At 43.8% G+C, this 20,945-nt stretch overlaps 1 protein-coding gene across 6 annotated transcripts in view; it reads right to left on the reverse strand.

Annotated features, from left to right (window-relative positions):
• Positions 1-20,945, reverse strand: part of LOC115577311 (collagen alpha-1(XXVIII) chain-like) — a 35,973-nt gene that overhangs the window by 3,148 nt on the left and 11,880 nt on the right. For all 6 annotated transcript variants that reach the window (XM_030410316.1, XM_030410317.1, XM_030410318.1 and 3 more), the window contains 30 exons: positions 20,335-20,355; positions 20,197-20,259; positions 17,313-17,366; positions 17,154-17,198; positions 16,946-16,972; positions 16,474-16,518; positions 16,146-16,190; positions 15,694-15,747; positions 14,436-14,504; positions 14,254-14,322; positions 13,824-13,892; positions 9,308-9,376; positions 8,303-8,371; positions 6,714-6,782; positions 6,448-6,516; positions 6,296-6,367; positions 6,140-6,208; positions 5,963-6,034; positions 5,782-5,850; positions 5,412-5,480; positions 4,688-4,756; positions 4,114-4,182; positions 3,292-3,360; positions 2,252-2,320; positions 2,087-2,155; positions 1,907-1,987; positions 1,668-1,703; positions 1,426-1,462; positions 683-1,240; positions 62-333 (listed from right to left, as the gene is read on the reverse strand). In XM_030410316.1, coding sequence (XP_030266176.1) covers positions 62-333; positions 683-1,240; positions 1,426-1,462; positions 1,668-1,703; positions 1,907-1,987; positions 2,087-2,155; positions 2,252-2,320; positions 3,292-3,360; positions 4,114-4,182; positions 4,688-4,756; positions 5,412-5,480; positions 5,782-5,850; positions 5,963-6,034; positions 6,140-6,208; positions 6,296-6,367; positions 6,448-6,516; positions 6,714-6,782; positions 8,303-8,371; positions 9,308-9,376; positions 13,824-13,892; positions 14,254-14,322; positions 14,436-14,504; positions 15,694-15,747; positions 16,146-16,190; positions 16,474-16,518; positions 16,946-16,972; positions 17,154-17,198; positions 17,313-17,366; positions 20,197-20,259; positions 20,335-20,355 — 2,517 coding nt within the window. The remainder of the gene's footprint in view (positions 1-61; positions 334-682; positions 1,241-1,425; positions 1,463-1,667; positions 1,704-1,906; positions 1,988-2,086; positions 2,156-2,251; positions 2,321-3,291; positions 3,361-4,113; positions 4,183-4,687; positions 4,757-5,411; positions 5,481-5,781; positions 5,851-5,962; positions 6,035-6,139; positions 6,209-6,295; positions 6,368-6,447; positions 6,517-6,713; positions 6,783-8,302; positions 8,372-9,307; positions 9,377-13,823; positions 13,893-14,253; positions 14,323-14,435; positions 14,505-15,693; positions 15,748-16,145; positions 16,191-16,473; positions 16,519-16,945; positions 16,973-17,153; positions 17,199-17,312; positions 17,367-20,196; positions 20,260-20,334; positions 20,356-20,945) is intronic.

Genomic DNA, 20,945 nt, shown 5'->3' on the forward strand with positions numbered 1-20,945 from the left:
AAACACTTTAATGTTGTATAATTATACGATGTGTGTGAATTTGCACTTGTATGCTCCATACATGTGCTGTGCTGGATCCCTTGCTGCCATGCAGGGTGGTCACTGCCTGGCCTCCATCGCTGCGGGTGCTGCCGTCAGTGTTGGCGCCAGTGTCAGTCACAGGACGGTACCCGTAGCCACCGGTGGCATAGTTCCCATTGTTGCCATTCCTGTTGCCGTTGTTGCCATTGTACCCGTTGTTTCCATAGCCGTTGTAGCCGTTGGTCACTCTGTTGTATATCAGGGCTCCGTTCTCGTCCTCACAGAACTGGCTGACCAACTTGGACTCCAGAGCTGAGACAGAAAGAGACAGAGAGGAGAAGTCAGAGCAGGAAGACGGGATGTGTCGCCTGAACACTCATTTTGCATGTTTAGCCATGCAATATTTAGGGATGGCAATGTTTTCTCTGTCAGTCGCCATGCATTACTGGTGCTGGTATTGTCTCGATAATGCTCCATGCATGTATAGAAACAGAAGAAATTAGCTTCTCTCTGATGTCAGTGGTGGCATTGGGTTTAGAAAACGTAACAGTATTAGAATTTTGAGGCCAATTCTGATTTTTATAAAATAAAGAAATCCAGTGATAAATTATTGTTGCATTCAAAGAAACAAAAACTTATTCAAAACGAATGTGTCTCAAACCTGGCAGAGTGTTGAAGTCATCGATGAGGAACATGTGCTCAGAGTCCGGGTCAGAGGCGATCAGATTCAGCTCCCTCATGAACTCGGCCTGCGTTGGGTCGGACGTGTTGACGATACCCAGGGCAAACATCTCGATGTTGGCAGCGTGTGCTTCTCGCACCGCTATATCCAGCTTCACCGGCTCCCTCTTGTCTGTCTGTCCGTCGGTGATCACGATGGCCACCTTGCTGACTCCTATACGGGAGCTGTAGAAGGCCTCCTGCGTGGCTTTACGGATGGCTGTGCCTGTGTAGGTGCCCTCCCCCATGTACGGGATGTTCCTGATGGCCTGCTTGATGTCCTGTTTGGTGACGTAGCGCGCCAGGTTGAACACCAGCTTCACCTCTAGGCTGTACAGCACCAGGCCGATCCTGGTGGCGTTGCGGCCCACCGTGACTCGGTCCACCAGGGCGTTCACAAAGTCCTTGATGATCTCAAAGTTCTCGGGGCCCACGCTCTCCGAGCTGTCGATGACAAACACCAGCTCCATCGGCCTCTCCTTACACTTGATCCCACATCCTGGAATCACATCACATCAAAGCATGAGATCATGGCTGAAATGTCAGTTTGACGAGTATCACCCTGCGGAATCTGATCTAATGATTAACAGATAAGACGAGACTCAGAAACGTAATCTTCTCTTATAACATTGAGTCAATACTGAGAAGTGGAATGAATATTGCAAGGATCGCAGGATGCTTTACCACAGATCTCTTTGATCAGTCTGATGATGTCCTCTCTCTGAAATAAATACGGCAACAGAGTGTGAGCGTTTAAATAAAGATGAGCAGAAGCTCAGTGCTGGAACAAGTATTCAGATTATTTAGGTTAGAAAAGGCAGCAGTGTAGAATCAGCAAGAAAATACTCATGCATGTTTTTCATACAATATTACTGCTGTATTAATTTGAATGTTTCATTTTACTGCTGTAAAGAGAAAAGACTCACAGTGAGGCCTGCTTCTCCTTTGACACCAGGTCGACCCTAAAATAAGAACACACACACACACACACACACAAAATAAAATGTTAAATTATTCTGTCGGTGGCTGACTTTCTTCACAATTTAAATTCTACTATCAGACAAATTTCTGCAGAATTAGTGCCAAGAAAGGTTCAAAGCCTGAGTCATGTGTTCAGTTCACAATGAATGGACGTTCAGATAAAAGCATCATTAGCGTCACTCACAGGTGTCCCGGAGTTTCCAGGGTCTCCCAGCTCTCCTTTGATTCCCTTTAGCCCTCTCTCCCCTGCCGATCCACGGTCACCCTGTCACGCATTGTGTGGAACAACATCAGTGGTTAGAACACGATACGTACTCACACACACACACATACACACACTTCCAAAAGTCCCTGACAAACTCACCTTAGCTCCGGGAAAGCCTTCCCCAGGTAGCCCCCTCGGCCCGGTCACACCCTGCGACCCCTGTTCACCCTGAATCAAACACATTGATAAACTTGTAGCACGTTCAGTTAAAGACCTCTGAGACGGAGTTTACAGATCCATGAAGGACAATAAATCACAACCTACCTTTGGTCCCTGAACTCCGAGTCCTGGAGGCCCTGTTGGCCCTGAAGGGCCCGGCCGCCCTGCGTTACCCTGCAGTGTAGAGGACACAGAACAGTAAGAACCACATTTATTTAATTTTTAACACCGGTGGTCCTCAAACACACAATATTGCTGAGCAAAGTTCTGTCCTCTGGGTGTTGTGACATGTCTGGATGTAGGATCATATTTTAGGGCAGAAATATGATCCTACATTCAGACATCCAGACTTTAACCACTAGGGAGAAACTAAACCTTGAGGTGACGATCCACTGGAATAAAAACAAAACACATTAGGGTTTTAATTAGAACTGCCATGTATCACATGTTTCTTGATGTCATTTCTCTACGAGGGTGAGGATTATCTCTGCTTTATGACACTGAGTCATGAATATCTGTCGTCATCCGTCGCCCGACACGTACAAGGGCTGGAATCTGCCAACATTATCTGTTTCCTAATTTCCTCCCATTTGTCGACTTCGCTCGAGACGTCATTTAAATCTAGCCTACTGCCGCGTGACAGTGGCGGCGCTCGGACCCGGTGGAAACGCTGATCTGGAGCCTGCGGGGAATTTTGGATGTGATATCTCAGGACATGTGGGTGGCTGGGTGTTGCTTCGGCGAGGCCTGTTAGGCCAAGTGCTTCTCATCAGACACATATGTCTGCAGAGATTCACACTCTGCACCGATGTGTCAGAGCACTGCGGGGAGAATCATGATAAATACCCTGAACAAATGAACTGGCAGCCTTTGGATATACGGCCCCCGTGGTGGGTATGTTAGCACACAAGACGAAGCACTCTTATTTTTTTCAATCTGGAACTGTCTGAGTACACTAAAGACTCAATCACCACCATCTGGTTGTACGTCAAATACAATTACACAAGGCTTCCTGCGCAAATAAACACATAACTGTGTTGTCCTTGATGTGTGTTTGCAGAAACAGACACATCGTTTTTCGAGTTATAAGTCATTTGAGTCTGAAGGCATGAGAAATCTGTAAAAAGGTGAACGTTGGGCAGTACCGGAGGTCCTTGGAGGCCTTCGCCCGGAGGTCCTGGTAATCCAGGCAGCCCTCGGAAACCAATGTCCCCCTGCAAAACGCCAGGAAGATACATGAACACTTCCAACACAGCGGTTCACAATCCATCAAATAAATGAAGTAAAAGCTTGTTTCCTGTAATTAGTTCCCTCAAACAAACGAGCACCGGGGAGATACTTTAACTTATCTTGGATGCAGATTCAAACGTAGCTCTGAAATTGATTTTACAGTATCTGACGATTGCTTTGGCTATTCACAACGGCGCATAATGTTTGGCTCCCAATTCTGGCCTCACAACACACATAAGGAAACCACCTGTATCATACTGCTGTACTGTATCGCTTAGATTCACAACATTGTTTATGTTCATTTTAATCTTTTTTAATCTTTCTAAATCTCGGCAAAAACACCGTCAGCAGTGGTCACTTCTCTCAGATGATACAGCAACGAGGGAAACATTTGCAATTTACGTCACATGTTTAAAGGTGCAACATGTAAGAAATGGCCTTGTTTCTGATAGGTGTGAAGGAAGTGTGTTTTAATCTTAAATTTGTTAACTGATTAGACTAAAAATAACTAGAAGAGCCTGTGAAACATCGATAACTCGAGGCCTGGGCTATGTTCTCTGAGGATAAAGTGGCAAAAAGTGGTATTACGAGACATGATGGCTGATGCTAGCTGATTAGCATGCTAACTTCGGGCATTATCTTTGTGACACAATAAATAGACATCCTTGGAATAATGTCCAAACTCTTATTACTTCACATTCTGTTGATGATCTGTTCTAACAGATCCAAGTTCTCACCTTTGGGCCAGGGATGCCCAATCCCTCAATGCCGGGTTCTCCTGGAAGTCCAGGCAGACCGGGCGGGCCCTAAACACCACAGGACATGAAGGAAGAATTACACCTTTACATTCTTAAAGAGGATAAAATGAGCTTTTAGATGGCATTGTGCTTGATGTATCCAGTCTTAATGCTAAGCTAAGCTAGCCATCTGGTGACTGTATATTCACATTTAGCATACAGGCAGGATCTTGTCCAACTCTCACCAAAAAAGCCAAATATAAATAAGCAGATTGCCCAAAATCTCTTCCTCAGTGACCACATTTACCTCTTCATAACCAAATTTGATTTTGTTCATCCGAATTTACCCCCGATTCCCTCCACTGTCTCTCCCCCGCTATGGTCTTAATAAAAAAAACATATATAGGGGTCAACTACTGCAACCTTCCCTAATAAATGTCTCATTGATGGATGTATGGCTAGAACTGACGTGTAGAATACAGCAGACGAAAGACAGATGACTACGTGTGATGTGTAGATGGACGTATGAAGCTACAGATTTATGAGTGGACAGGCGTTTCAATCAGTTCCTCACCGTGGGGCCGGGATAGCCGTCTCCTTTGGGACCAAATGGACCTGACGGGCCTGAGTCTCCGCGGTCCCCCTACAAACCCACAAATAGGTACAAGTCAGTAATTCTTTCATGCAAAGGATACAACGTGATTTACAGAGGGGACGTTCAAAAGGAGGCTGGAGTGAAATGTGGATGTAAATGGACACATGTGCTTTGCATGTATTGCGCAGTACATTAAATCAGGGGAAGAATCAGCTATAAAACATGCTGCTGTTGCATTTTTATAAACTGGGATTTGGAGCAGGAACAGGACGACAGGATGTATGCAGCTTTGTTGCAAATTGTTTTATGTTGCTGGATGCTGGGAAATAATCTGCCTCTCGTTACGATAATTATACGTTCAGCTGTGTGTCCAAAATCTGACTTCAAGTGTGTGTCAGTGGGCAGACCTGAGTTAGACAAAAGTTAAAAGGATCCAGTGTGGGGGATTTATGAGGAGAAATGGGATGGAAAATAATCACGTGAAGCTAAGAATTGGTGTGTTTTCAAAATCTTATAAGAGTCCGCCATTGCTACGGTAGCCCAGAACAGACAACCCAAACACTGACTCTAGAAAGGGCCTTTGTGTTTGTTGCTTGTTTACTGGCCACTGTAGGGGGAGGGTGAAGGACACCACTAAATCCTACACAGCGGACCTTTAAATACAATGTTGCTTCTGAGAATGGAGATTTATACTGAGTGTTACCTTTGGACCAGGAAGTCCGTAGCCTGTCTCCCCGATCGGACCAGAAGGACCACTTGGGCCAATATCACCCTAGAACACACGTACATACATGTAAATACATTACCTCTGATAAATTGTTACAGACCACGGATTGTATTTACGACAGTGTTGTTGTACTCAGAAAACTGTGGGGGGCGCCAGATCGCACAAAATGTAGATTTCTACATAATGTTGCTTTAAATATCACTGTGTATCAAGTGAAAATAATCACTAATGCCAAGAGATAGTGACGCTTGATTCTCCACCAATTCATGATACAAATATGTTTCTCTTGAAATGACATCATGGTGATAATGTGAAAGAAAAAGTAGCAGTAGTAAGGAGGAGTTACCTTGGGCCCTGCGACAAAACGGCCCGGTGGACCAGGCAGACCCAGCCTGCCTTGTGACCCGGGTTCTCCCTGATGAAGATAAACACAAGCAAAGTCAAAATTAGTAACTTTTAAATGACCTTTCTAAGCTTCATAAGACATAAGACCACAGACTCAGTCTCACGGCTTGATTGCTCCTCACCTTTGGTCCTGAGGGCCCAGCAATACCAGGTGGACCACTCAAGCCTCTTATTCCTCTTTGGCCTTGGTCACCCTTAAAGATCATATTAGGAATACAGTTACTAATCTGATAGCTGTGACTTGACATATTGTATAAAGGTCAGCACTTGCTAAAGTTGAGCAGGACATGCAACCTTACCTTTTCACCCTGGGTGCCAATTCCAGCTGCCCCCTCAAGCCCCCTGAGACCTACAGCTCCTGGCTCACCCTAAAGAAGACAGGTTTTATGTATTTGTCAGCTTGATATCGGAGCACACAGACACATGTAGATACAGCAAGGGGTCAGTAAAACTACCTTCTGACCAGGGGCTCCATCCTCCCCTGGCAGGCCTGGCAAACCGGACATTCCTGTTGATCCTGGCTCACCCTGACGACACATGTATAGATCTGTGTTAGTTTACGGATTAGAAAGTGTAAGCATTGGAAAGATATAGTTGGTTGACTCACCTTAGCTCCAGTGTCTCCAGCCCCTCTTTCTCCTGGGGCGCCAACTTCGCCTGGCAAACCTTGATCCCCCTGTGTGAAACAACATGACAACATCATCTTTAGTTTAGCAACTTGTCCTCATTCATCATACTCTGCAGGGGTGTCTCTTTGTATCTGAGATCCAGACACAATGTTCACATGGGAATTTTGTGCAAACTGAAACTATGGGTCTTGATGGTACTGGCCTTATCATCAAACTTAACAGCACTGACAGTGTGTGTACCAACCTTAGGTCCAGGCAGGCCCTCTCCTGGTGACCCCCTGCCCCCTGTTGGCCCCCTTGGTCCTTCCACGCCCTGCAAGGATAAACAGATGCAGTCATAAAAAAAGTTAAAATTAAGGGTGCAATATGTAAGAATTGAATTGTGAATAACAGATCTGACGGTACAGTTATGACGTCTATGCATTGAGTTGTAAGTTAGCATGCTAACCAGCTAGCCCCAACCCACCCTAGTCCAAAGCTCCTGTGCTAGTGATGTAAACCACCCACACTCGCCCCAGTTCTCCCAGGCTAGACTGCTAGCTCCACGGCTAACTGAGCTATTAGCAGCTACAGCTAGCAACAGTTAGCGATTACTCTGGAGGTATGTTGCCTCCTATTTGTTTAGAATTTAACAGGTGTTCAGTTCTTAGAAATTGAACCTATACCACTGATTAAAAATAAGATGGCTGTGGGACAGTTAGAAAATTATTAGGTGGAGATCAAATACCCTCAAATCTTTTCATTTATTAGTAAAGGAAGTTAACGTCTTATAAGAAACAGCACACAGAGATATAATACAATCTTTCTTCAGAAACAGGTGCTTGCATTATCCATGATGTAACTCAACCGTGGACATTTTGGCCACCGATCTGGGTATGTTATGCTAGTAGGGGTTAATATAGCCTGGAGTTATTAGCCTCCAGCGAGCCTCTAGATGAGGAGCGGGCTGCAGAGATCCACACCCCCAGATCTTTTATTATGTCCAACTTGTTGCCTTTGGCAATAACTGATGCCGACTCCAGCGACATCACTAGAGGCAATACATCAGACTTTACAAATCCAGAGTTCAGCATCGAAGCTGATTCGTTCTACTTTTTGTATCAGCGAGGTGAAATGTAATCAGAATTCAGAGTTTTGCTTCCACACGTCACCTTGTGCTTTAAACTAAATCAGCTGTGCCTCTGCAGCGTGAGAGGCACACACACCTGTTTCCCTCTCCTCCACACACCGGAGAGCACTGAGCAGTGGAAAGGACTATTTTGACAGTAGTTAACTTGTGTTTTGATATCAGGTCTTTGGCTCAGCTGTCGACAGGAAACGGTTTCCTCTGAGTCTCCAGCGGCGGCTCCAAAACACGAACCGTTATGCAACATTTGGTTTAATTATAACGGACAATCAGTTGGAATGGAGTCATCGAGGGGTTGTGTCATCTTATCTACAGCTGAATTTATTCTTTGTACTTCTTCATAACTTTATTTCTATGATTTGGAATCCAGGAATAAGGTCAATGAATATAATACTCAACCCCCCATAGCTGGTGCCTCTACAGAGTTCATTCATTAAATAGCAGCATTTATTTATGAGCAGCACTTCAACAAGACAAACAAAGAGTCAGTGGGACAGGCTAGCAGCTCTTTAAGGCTGCGCAATGCTATTGTCAACATGCTCACATGCTCACTGACAATGCTAAGCAGCTATATTCCCTGTTTTTGGTCATAAAACATAAACATTTTGACCTGATGATGGCATCAGATATGCAGTTCCTTAGAAAGATGCATGCAACACTGTAATTTAATGGCAGTTTTAAACACACTGGGAGTCATTTCAACTTACCTTCTCGCCTTGTATACCCAGTCCTGTGAGGCCGAGCGGCCCTGGAAGACCTGGAGGGCCAAAATCCCCCTACAGGTACAGATAAGTATGGGGGTTAATGATTACAACTGTATGCAAATGTTGATAATATGACAGTGAAGTTCTTGATTTATTGCCATGTGGAAAGCACCCAACTGTTTAGGATTCTTTGCCAAGGTCCTTTGCATTTCCTTTCGGCTCAGTAATGGATGCATACCGGTAATTATATTGCAGGGGTAAACTGCAGTAAAATCTTTATGTGCATAGAACTTGATGACATTTGCTTTTTATTATTTAACGTCTCTTCAACCATCATATGCGAAATGAGCATCATAAATGTATGACGTGAATGCAAAGAACAAGCCTGCGGGCACTGGTTTGTCATTACCACACGAAAACATTGCAATTATCTGTGATGAACTTCACCACAAGGCAACAGTAAAGCTGTCAGCGCTATCTGCGGCAGGAACTCCCATGTTAAAATGTTTATGTTTTTCCAGAGCCGCGTATTCTGGGAGAAACATTCATTCCTAAATGTTAACGTCAATTTCCAGCGACATAAGATAAATAATGCAACTTCAATGCACATTTTAAATCAACTCCAAGCCTCCTAGTCATGTCTTATCAACGTCTGTGAGCTATGAGACCGCCAGATGGCTGCGAAAAATGTACAAACACATCCTGAAAGGTTGAGAGAATACCTTTATATAATTGTATGACTGTGCCAGTGCAGAGCGAGCTTTTTCCCACGTTCATCAGCCCAAAACTGTGAAGCTGCACTCCTCCCACGCCATCCAGGCTTTAACCTTGATTCATCACCTGTAGACGGCGACCTCCTATGTAACACCAAGCCGAACGCATTCAGCGGTTGCTCTGCCAACTCTTGGCCTCCTTAGCAACAGGACTCGGGGCTTTATCTCCGTGCCTGTGTGGAAGGCATTTCAGCCGGGGCGTCTTATTTACAACCTCTGCGCTCTCTGACTCTACCTTGTCTCCTTTGATTCCAGCGCCCGGCTGTCCTCTGGGCCCCCGCGGCCCCTCCAAACCTCGCTCGCCCTGTGAAGACAGACGGAGGAGTTATTGCATCTTTTGCTTCTTGAAACATATGCTGCTGTACACGAAAAAACAGTGACAAAGTAAGAGCATATGTAGGACAATGCAGAAAGAGATATTCGTTCACACGGACTTTCTCACATAATCTGATACCCACATGAATCACCCGGGACAAATCCGCTTCATGACAGACTATTGAAGCCAAATGTGGGATTTCTCACTGAGGTTTCGGCCAAAAACATTCCTTTTAATTCCTGTTTATGTTGATGTCTACATGTGATGCTCGTGCCGAAGCTGACGGACAGCGCTGTTTACAGACAGTCTCCAGACGGAGACATTTTACTGTGAGACGGTTTTGGCACCGAGTATAAGTAAATTGTTTCTACACATTGTTACCACAGAAACCAACGCGGTGCCCCTTCTAAGTCACTGTAAGTCTCACATCTGACTGTAAAAAGACCCCTCCGCCCCTCAAATGTGTTTTCCTGCTGGATGTTTGACATTCACAGCGTAAACTGATGTAAAGTATCCAAAGAATCTGTAATTAGAGGGCTGTTTGAAGCAGGGGAAGCTTCTCTGTCGCTCCCAGAAATATGAATCTATGTGGGTGATTTGTGACATCGTTAATGACGCAGGCCGGTCCACTGTGCCTGCTACATATATCCAAACACATGCTAATTGTTTAACAGCTTCATGGGAATTTATGACCTGCATAGTATTTAATAGAAACAGGATGAAGAGCCTGCAGCCAAGCTAAGTCAGTTAAGTCAGCTAGATGCGAATTGCAGCTTGCTAACGTGATCAGCAGCTTGCCAACGTGCCGATGTTTACTGGGTATCATGTTTATCGTGTTCAGTGTGCTGCATGAACATGATCTGGTGCATTTTCATTGAGGTTGCTCGTGTTTTTTGGTAAACTGATGAAATCTGTTCGCGACTAATGAATGTTAATGCGAGCGTCGTTAACTACAGTGAAAGTTAACAACGCTTCCGCACCGTTTTATGGGATCTGGCCGTAAACAGAAGAGAGTAATGTATCATTAATTAAAAGGCGCAGATGCTCGGGGTTTATTGCGATTTGTTAAAAATCCTGTGGTGGGCGATACTGTAAGTCCTGACGAAGCCTCTCAGTCAGAAACACAGACTCGTCCCTAGGCATTATGGGATTGCCTGTGTGCATCTAACAAGTGTTTTCAATGATCACAGAAGACATTCAATGATGGATGGCCCAAGACCGGTCCGCGTAGCTCATATTGATCTGTGTGAACTGTACTTTGAGCATGCTAATGCAAAGCTCAACATAACACAACACAAAGTACAGCTGGCTGTGGCTGATGGGAATGTCGTTGGTTTTGCATGTATTTGGTCATAAACTGAAGTGCTAGCTGAAATTATATGTTGACCTGATGATGACACTTAAGCAAAGTCATTCTGAGCCGATCCAAAGTTCACGGCAATCCATCGTTGTCATACCAACTTTTAAAATCACATATGCGAACCTCACGGTGGTGCTAGAGGAGCAGTCAGAGGATCACAGAGGTCACGAGGATTAACAGCATCATTTCTATGAATTGTGAAGTTGTAGCACTTCTTGTCAGGTTAACAGCTCTGTTCAGAGCAGACGCCACACTCCCTGTGTTACAGAGAGCTCAGCTTACTGTTCCAGATAACATGATGTTTCACTGCCTGGTGAGATGATGGGGCTGTTTTCCACCTAGTTCAGTAAAAGGTTTTATAAGACAGTCGCAGCACGCTTCCAAAAATACATTCAGACTGAAACGCACGTGTTGAGACAGAGCTCGGCTTCTAACAACAGTGTGTTTGACTGTTTTACTTCAAAAGTCGGTGTGGTTTGCACTATGTTAGCTGCTCATCGTATGTAATTGGACCAATAGGCCCCAAAGCCTGAGGCATCTCGGTGAAACAGTAGGTGTGCTTTTAAAGCATCTGAGTTATTGGACACGCTGGACAAAAATATGATCCAAAGCAGAGTGTGTTACTTGTCTAAAAAATTTGTCTGGAGAGAATCTATCAGTGTTCAAGAACAGAAATGGGCAGGAATGGAAATCCAGTGAGGGATTAGAGCAGTAATCTGAGTTGACAGTAAGTACAATGAAGAGAGTGCAGCATAAGGTCTGCCTGTGTACCACTCTGCAGAGAGGTCCTATCCCCTTGAGGACGTTTCCCTGTCTTCCAAGGTCATCCAAGGACAACAGAAATACAGTATATTTCATAGCATATTAATGCCGCATTTGCACGGCGGCTCTACAACGTGTAGATTTATCGACTAGCTCCGCGATCTCTCATCTTGGCACAGAAGCTGAGGTGCTAATGATGTGGAAAAAGGGTAATATTGCTGCTGAGCTCCTGCGAAATCTGGAGCCTGTCGAGGCACGTCATGTGAAGAACGCTGCTTAAGAGCTAGAACGCCATCTGCGAGTCCACGGTCAAATCTCCTGTCGAGGAGAGAGCGAGCACCCCCGAGGCCAATCTCCAACGGTGAGAGCTACACCTCCTCCTGGAAAACTCGCTGTTGCCATCTCACATGAAGCTTGAAAAAGTACGATTTTCCCCTGAGGTATTGTTACGGCACCCTCTGTTGTAAAGCCACCCTGTTGGTTTTTTACAACATAGCCGAAAAGTGATTACATTGTCATTACCTAAAGAAATTTCGCTGACTAAATTCCTTCAATTTCAAAAAGGAAAGACTCACAAGGCCTGGCAATTACAATGCCATCGAGTTCATAAGTGCCGATTTGGGAACCTGAGTGTTCACTTATGGAGCTGAAATGGCTGCAGGGCAGAGGTTTAAAAATACCTAAGTGTTAAATTAACTCTGGGGGATAATTGTGCTCAAAAATTCAACTCCGACGGGCGCATAGAGTCTGGAGCAGTGCACACTCCTGGAGGAAGATGAACACTGATCACTTGGACATCGCATTAAATCACAGTTTTACATTTTCACATGTCCATCCACTGTAACATGGATCCTTGGGACACATTTAAGTTCCGTTTTGCTCAGAAACAGCATGTGATTATGTGCAGAATTGTTTTCACATGTGACAAAAGCCCATGTGTGTCGGAATTTTCATTTATAGGTGAAAATAGCTTGTTTACATCCATCCATTGTCTGTAACCGCTTTATCCCTTTTATGGGGTCGCGGGGGTTTTTGCTCGACCCAATCCCAGCTGTCTCTGGGTGAGGCCAGGGTGCATGTTTACATGTGGCACTGATTTATTTTCACAAGTGAACATGGAAGTTTTGGTTATTACCAGAGGAAAAGCAAATTGCTTGTTAAAATATGTCGTCCACTATTTTGCAACATGTTGAAATTCAAGCTCACATGAGAAAATAGCCACTCATATCAACACAGTGATTTTCACACGGGACATTTTGTAAGGGAAACATCGACATTGTGAAAGAAAGACACTCCATAAATCAAAATCATGTAGCATATTACAGCTAAAACTACACTGGTCTTGTGTTGTTTTTTTATCACTCATAAAATTCTATGAAATTAGAAATTTTAGCAACATATCCATCAAAAGATAGAGATAAGAGTCTTTTTACATATGTTTACACCACCTTAAAGACAAGTGCTGCCCTTAAGTCAAGAGTTCTGGGTCAAAATGCACATACATCTATGCACGAAGATCCCCCCACATCTGTACATTTTTCTATTGATTTAACCGTTTGACAACACTATCTGTAACTTTTACTTCTGTACTTAACTTCAAAACCGTTCTCTAAATGCTTCTTAACTTAATTGAGTGAAATTCTATCAGTGAAACTCTTTATTTTTTGCTCAAAGAATCATATGTATTAAGGATATCAGTTATTTGTGATGTTAAATTGGATGTAACCTGCTCCTCAGGTCCCCAAGAGGAACCAAACTCCCAGAAAATACACAAAACAAAAAGAAATTGGGAATTAGTTGTGACAAAGAGGAGCCCATTTGTCCATCTGTGTTGGTGCATGAGTGTATCCACATGTGTGTGTACGTTCTGAGAAGAGACAGATGCGGGGAGACTCATTCTTTCCTTTCCTCACTGAGTCACTCGCTCTGTCATGTCGTCAGCTGTCCTGGCTATTTTCCTCTATTCACTCCGCATCTCCTGCTCCGAGCAGACGTGTTCTCGTGTCCTCAAAAGCGGACGATCAGTGGACCGGATCATACGATGAGGTAACATGGGGCCGTACTGCGCCGCTTTAATGTGCATTTTTTGGCACTTCTGTGTTGTGTTATCATGTCTTGCAACCATACACGTTGTCAATTTCCTGTCATTACATCCTGGAATCTGGAGTCCAGACGGGGGCCTTTGTGGAGGGCGCTGCGTAGGTAGGTGAATTGAAGATGAATGCATGAAATGAGTTCACGAGGGTTCAAAGCTTTTAACTGGCTAGAGTGCATGAGCCCCAAGAGCCTGAGACGTAAAAGACACTGACTCACCTTTGGTCCAGGCAGGCCCTCTCCTAATGGTCCTCTCTCTCCTTGGACTCCCTGTGGCCCTTGAGGCCCCTAAGTAAAACAGAATGAGGTAAATGACCACTGAAGGAACATAAAAAAAATGACCTCTCTATCAATTGACTGCTCTAATAACCACAACAGTGATTGTTCGACCATAGCTCCGCAACATCAACCCAGTGTCAAGCTTTGGATTTCTGCACATCATGCTGTAATAAAAGCTCTGCTCAGCATTGGTCACGGGTCAAATTATGTTTTGCTTTGTGAATATCTGCATTTGTCTCCTCTTAAGCTAAATTGTTAGCATGCTCACCTAAATAGCTTACTAGCTTCAGTCGTAGCCTAGAATTACTGCCAAAGCCCATGGAGCATTTAATTAAATTACATTTTTTGGGTGTGTGTGCTGGTTTCTTACCGGTGGTCCAGGTTCGCCAAGTCCCTGAGGACCGGGAGGCCCTGGCTGCCCCTGAGAACCGAAATGACCCTGTGGGAGTGCAAGAGATTGAGACAAGTGCAGGAACAGGGTGAGCGAGACACAGGTGGACTATTATGTTCTCATCACTTCATTTTCCAAAACAATAGGGTGGCAGATTTTACCTTGGGTCCCGGAAGGCCGATTCCTGTTTCCCCTTGGATTCCAGGTGGCCCAGGAAGTCCCCTTTCCCCCTATAAAAAGATAGGCAGGGAAAGAGACGTGTGAAAACATAGACAGATGCTTTGTCAGGCTGATTCTTGGGTGCAAGACCTCTTTTTGACATGACTGGAGCCCAGAAATGCTGTTCAATGTCCAAAATGTCTTCCAGTTTGTCCAATCAGCTTTTCCTAGCCCTAATATTTAGCTTTTATCTTTCAAAAATGGGGTTTAAACATGTACTATGGGGTTCCTTCAGTCAAGACTTTATTGGTAAAGAATGCAGTTATTCACTCAGAGGCTGTAAATCACAGATATGGCGTACAGCAGGAGGGCACACGAAAGGCGTAAAAAGGGCGTGGAAATGTTAGTGGGTGCATACCGGCACTTTTCCTCCCCCTTTCCCTTGCCCTTTCAGGCAAGTTGGGACAATGTTTAAAGCCAGACATTAGTCTGCCATTCAGGTGATATAGGATGACAGCCAGACAATCAACATGAACATTCTTCCAAAATAATTAAGGAGGGCACACTTGGTGGGGAGTGTTGGCTCATGGCGGAATTGGCAGCTATAACACAGATGGGGGGCTTTAAAAAGTAGGAACAGACAAATAAGTTGACAAGGTAATAACAGATGAGGCATTTCAGTCGGGGGTTTCAAACGTTCCAGTGGTGATGGATCATAACTCACCAATAGGTGTTCGAATGTACGGTCAGCCGATCAGTTTGTGGGGCTACTTGACATTTGTGATGTTATTTATGCCCGTGATAAATTGATTTAATCGAGACACATTTTAAATGTCATCCTGGTGAGAAAAACTCTCAGGATCAAAAAGAAACACTTTATTATGTCACATGGTTTTCCCCAATTTATATTCTTCCGCACGCATTTCATTTTTCATCTCTGCCACTCGGCAGGTAATAAGGTTGTTCATAGTCTTTGTGCTGATGAATGTGCAGACATGGACACCTCTTTCATACAGCTGCTGTGAAAAAGACTCAATTCAAACCAGACTGGAGAAGGAGTTAATGCCTCCGACCAAGTAACCCTGTATCCTTTAGCTATGCATCTGGTTTCGGATAAGGGGAAAGACTACTCACTGCCCTTATATATAAAGGAATGACCAGTCGAATTTTGATTTACTACTGTCTTTGGTTTCCTTTTGTACTCAAACACTTCTCAGATCGAAGAGGATTTCAAAAGCATCAAGGCTGAGGAATACGTACTTTTTTACCCATTGGACCTTCAGGTCCGACATCGCCAGATGGACCATTCACGCCCTAAAAAGTGAATAAAAGGTTGACAGTTAAGTAGCAATGATTGTGGTTCATCAAGGATCAGACAGACAGTGAACATGACATACTGAACTTGAAGAGAGCAGTGAATGTTATTGCTATTGGCTTATCCTGATTGAACGCTATGCTAAGAGCTTTCTCCACTTGTTAAAGCAGTGTGCATGGGGCTCTAGTTGGGACCTGGAGTCTTCAGAGGGTGGAGACAACTGACAAACTGACAAATCAATCAAATCTTGCTATGAATTTCAAATGATCTTTATATTTGTAAAAATGCATATGTGCCGTGCTAGTATGGATAGCTTCACATGTGTAGCAACAATAAGGGGGTTTGGGGAAGGGAAGGGTCATCTGGATTACAAGAAAGAAGGAATGGTAGATTTGACCTGAAGTCCACGATTTCCTCTTGGGCCGATGGTGCCTTCAGGACCCTAGAAAAGAAAAGAAGCTCCATCGTGATCATAAACTTCCATCTCAGAGGGGTTGTTAGATTTAAAAATAGAATAGTAAGTACAAATAAAGATGAAAAGGATATGGAGAGTGAACTTCAACCAGTTATTACCATAAAACAAAACTATCTTTTTATGAAGGTCAGTCATTTATATTTTACTAGGATAAAAATGGACGCGTGAGTTCTGGCAGGTTTCCTTTACTGCATCACTGAAGCACTGGGGGGAAACAGAAGAAATGCAACAAAACTTAACAGCAACATACTCTGTCTCCTTTAATTCCAGGTGTGCCACACTCCCCTCTCTCTCCCTGGAAGAGAATAAAAAGCAGTTTAGTGAAGTCATTTTTCATAATCAAAATTCCATCGCAATGCCATAACAAGTTTGTGCAATTTCCAAGGTACAATTATTCTAAGCATAATGGGTTTTAATATCCCGGCCAGGAGCTGGTCTGCAACAACTAATGGCATGGGATTTACGTAATTAAATTCCTTCAAAAGGAAAAGTAACAGGAGATACTTGCAGACAGGCTTGACATTAAACAAAAAAAGAACAAAATGGCGTGATATTTTTCAAAGACTTGTCTGTGTATGCTCTCTTTCGAGGGAGTTCATCAGGTCTGGAAAACATAAATCTCCAGTTTCTCTCACTGTTGTAGCAGCGTGGGAACTTGATACTCTGACAAAACCATGGGGGCATCTCGTGATTTACACTACACAATAGAATCCATAACATACCTTCTCTCCTTTGTATCCCGTTTTGCCCTGTGTGTACAAAACAAACACAATCAGGAGGGAGACAGGCGACAACCAAAACACAACAAAACCTGTCTCTTTTTCTTTTAGAGCAGTGAATTATGTGAAAGGTGGAGTAGAAATGCTTTTATACAATTTGTTAATCTTGACATAATCTCGATCTTAACCTGATTTAAGAACCTCAGCTCACCTCTGCTCCTTCCCGACCCGGAAGTCCACTCAGCCCGCCCTCGCCCTGGAAGGAAAGAGGAATGTTATTTTGACCAGGAAAGGGAACTGGCTTGTACCAGCAACATCTTGAACTGGTAGTAGGGTTTGCATTAAGCTACTGAGTACGAGTAGGCGGCACCTTCTGTCCTTTTTGGCCGGGGGTTCCATCTTCTCCAGACCGTCCCTTCTTGCCCTGCAGAGAGAGTCATGGAAGCAGCATTAGGCAGAAAACTTGCTTGATCACTTGCAGAGAAACCAAAAACACTAGGGTGATTTAAAGGGGAAAAGTATGTCACCATCAAATTTTGAGCTTCTATGGTCGTGTGAAATCATCTGTATGACGTAGATATCAATATATACATACATATGCACCGTGTTTTTTGATCCTGTTGTTTTACTGTAGATGCTTCGCTGCTCCAACACACCTGGCTCAAATGATCAGCTCGTCATCGAGCTCTGCTGTTGCCTGATAACGACCTGTTCATTTGAATCAGGTGTGTTGGAGCAGGGAAGCATCTAAAACATGCAGGACACGGGGCCCACGGTCCAGGACTGAAAACCACTGGCTTAAAATAAAGACGGGAAGCAGAGGGAAGCAGGTCGCCAGGCTTTCACTAATCAAACAAGACAACACATTAATTGGTGAGACTTTGAGGGGCTATTAGGTTGATTTACCTGCCTTTTGACAGAGCAGTGGTACCTGTTTCCCTCTGTTTCCACTCTCTATGCTAAATTAAGCTGATCCTCTTCTGGCTGCAGCTTCATATTTACCTTAGAGACAAGAGAGTGGTCTCCATCCTCTCATCTAACCAGAAAGTGAAAAAAGCTATTCCTTTAAAGGCCCAATATGATGCTAATGTTCAGGCTCATGCTTTTATTTGGGGTGTCTACAAGTAAATGTTTGAATGCTTTAATGTTCTTATGTGTAAACATCAATTTTAGTACCTGTCTCTTTAAGGCACCCCTCCCCAAAAGCCCAGTCTGCTCTAATTGGTCAGCTCTCACAGGCCTGAGCAGGCACCGTCCATCGTGTTTTTCGCTGGCGTATTTGCAACCACAGTCGTGTTGGGGGCATGGCTGAGGGCTGTGACTGTATAGTTGTGACATTACAGTCTTAGAACTTTTTGTTTTAAGGCAAAGTTTCTGTTGTTTCTGAAATATGGGGTGTATAAGTAAAAAGAAAAGAAAAAGGCTAAACTGAGCTAACTGGCTGCTAGCTGTAACATGAGAGTGGTATCAATGTCTTCGTCCAACACTTATCGAACTCTTACAGCCTATAGAACAGTCGTCCAATTGTCGTTGCCCTACGAAGCCTCATGGACGCAACGCGTTTGAAGTGGATCCTGGATAAAGTCCATTGAGTCTGGGAGCAGATGAGTCAGAGGGGACATGTGTGAGAGGACTCACCCTCAAACAACTGTCTGGCTCTTCTCTCTGTGCATGTCCTTTCTGTGTGTCTGCACACACTGCTTCCGTCCGTGTGCGCCTGCTGCTCGTGATGTGAAACAGCTTTTGTTCGGAGCATTAGGTTTAAGAGGCGTAATTACTCTGTTCTCATCCTGTGAAAATACATCAAAGCAAAACCACTACGTCTAATTGCGGCTGACTCTCTCTGTGTTATAAAGAGCGCTCACATCCCGACGCGGCTCTGGCGGGCGAAGAAAGTCATGCACGTAACATCTTATCGGCCGAGCATGTGTCCTCAGACAATCCCAAAAAGCTGTGTTCTTTCGACAGACATGATTCTACTGATTTCCCATCTAAATATATGTTTAGGCCTGTTCTCAATAAACTGTAAGAGGAATGTAAGGAATTTGCTTTACTCTCAATGCTGCAGGGAGCTTCGCAAAACCACACGATTTACTAACCCACCCAAAAACCCTGCAATTATGTAGCCCGTTAGCATCAAGGGGGCCTTTGTCAGCTGTGTTGTCTTATAGTTCTTCAAAGGGAGACATTTTGGAAGTAACTGTCTTTAAGAGACACCAGAAGAGAGAAAATGCGGTTTTCAAAAAGAGAGATTTGATCCTATCGTATGCAGCAGGGGAGGGCCGATGTAGAACCACAGTGTGTTCCTTATTAAATTCATGAAAAAGACAAAGTAGGCTAGGCTAGGCTATTTAAATCAACTAACACGTTGTGAAACAACTGAAGACATAATTCAAACTCGACTCATTATAATAAAATGTAATATCTTAATTCTTATTTTCATTGTAGAGTTTTATTGGATATTCATATTCCCCTGAGGTTGGATTTCTGACTCGGAAAGCCCGATGCACCTCACCAACCCTGACCTCAAAATCCAAGATGGCTGCCTCATGCATCAAGAGCCGTGAAAGCTAAAGAATATAATTTTTATAAGCACTCCTTTCTTACTAATGTGTTACAGCGCTGTCCAGTTTCTACCAGTGGACTTGTTGCTTCGATGTTTTCATACGCAAAATATGCATTTTTATTGATTGGTATTGCTCACAATGGCTGACCTGACCAGGACGTGGCCAGCTCAGGTATGAATGAATAATTGAAACCCCCTATTATTTCGCATAAAAGTGAAAAAATAGTGCTAGCTGTGTTAGCTAGCTCCTGTTGGCAAATAAAATGATAGACATAAATGTGTGTCGTTCTCTGATTTGAGGAACGTCTTTAGAAGCAAAATGCTGCTGAGCTAAATGCTTAGCTTGCAGCCGCACCAAGCTAGTTACCCAGCTAGGTAGTTAGCATGGACAGCCTTGCCACACTAAATGAATAAAAAGAGATTGCTGTTGTTAGTTTCTGTGTACTCTGTTTATTTACAACAGAAGCTATCTTGACAATTCAAAACTACTTAAGAAGTACTTAATTACTTAAGGTTAAGATGCAGGGGGCATTTTGTAATAAATTATATGATGAAATCCAATAAAAATGTTTATTATTAAAATAAGAATGACGAGTAATTACGTTATAATCATACTTATTTACCAATCTATTTAAGTTTGAACCCTCCAGGGCTCCATAGGTCAATGCAGAGTATGCAAATTACTTACAGGAGGGCCGCCGGGTCCCCTCTCACCCTTTTCACACGCACACTTGCTCTGGGCCAGAGGACACTTCAAACACAGGGAGAGAAGAGTTAGATAGGCCATGATGCAGGGTCACAAATCAAGAATTGTTTGGAGACTTACCCCTTCATCTGCCAACGCCGTCTGCGGAGGGAGAAACACAAGAATGTCAAGATGTTGTCACATTTACTCCATATGTGTATATTGATACCTCACCAGCAGACATTTACAGAGAGGGATCTAAGAAAATGACTCTAAGAAGCTTTCATCCTGGTCTTAACTGTACATTGTAGGATTAGACCGGAGCACCTGCACCTCAAACATCCAATTAAACCTGTTCACTGCTGGCCTGGGTTCAATTTATCAAATGGCCTTCGACCTTCTCCACCTGATCCTGCCGGTAGACTCACATCCTGCACTTCCTCTTGTAACAGACACTTTATTCCCAAATTTTCACCCCGCGGGTTCCTTTACTCTTCAAAGCTGACCACATTGTCTACACAAGGGGGAATGGACGAAATTCCACCAAGTAAAATACAAACCACATGCATTGATCAGTAAAATAGCTTCGGTAAGCATGTAGGGGATGTTTCCATCGTAGGGAGGGGTGTCTGTAGACAACACACAGTCTGTTCATAGAGGATGAGGCCATGCAGTCAAATTCTGGGGCTAAAGATAAAAGACAGTTTCTCAGCTGAGACAAAGGCACATGCTTATGACATACAGATGCTGCC

The sequence above is a fragment of the Sparus aurata genome, chromosome 24 (genome assembly GCF_900880675.1).
Source record: "Sparus aurata chromosome 24, fSpaAur1.1, whole genome shotgun sequence".
NCBI lineage: Eukaryota > Metazoa > Chordata > Actinopteri > Spariformes > Sparidae > Sparus > Sparus aurata.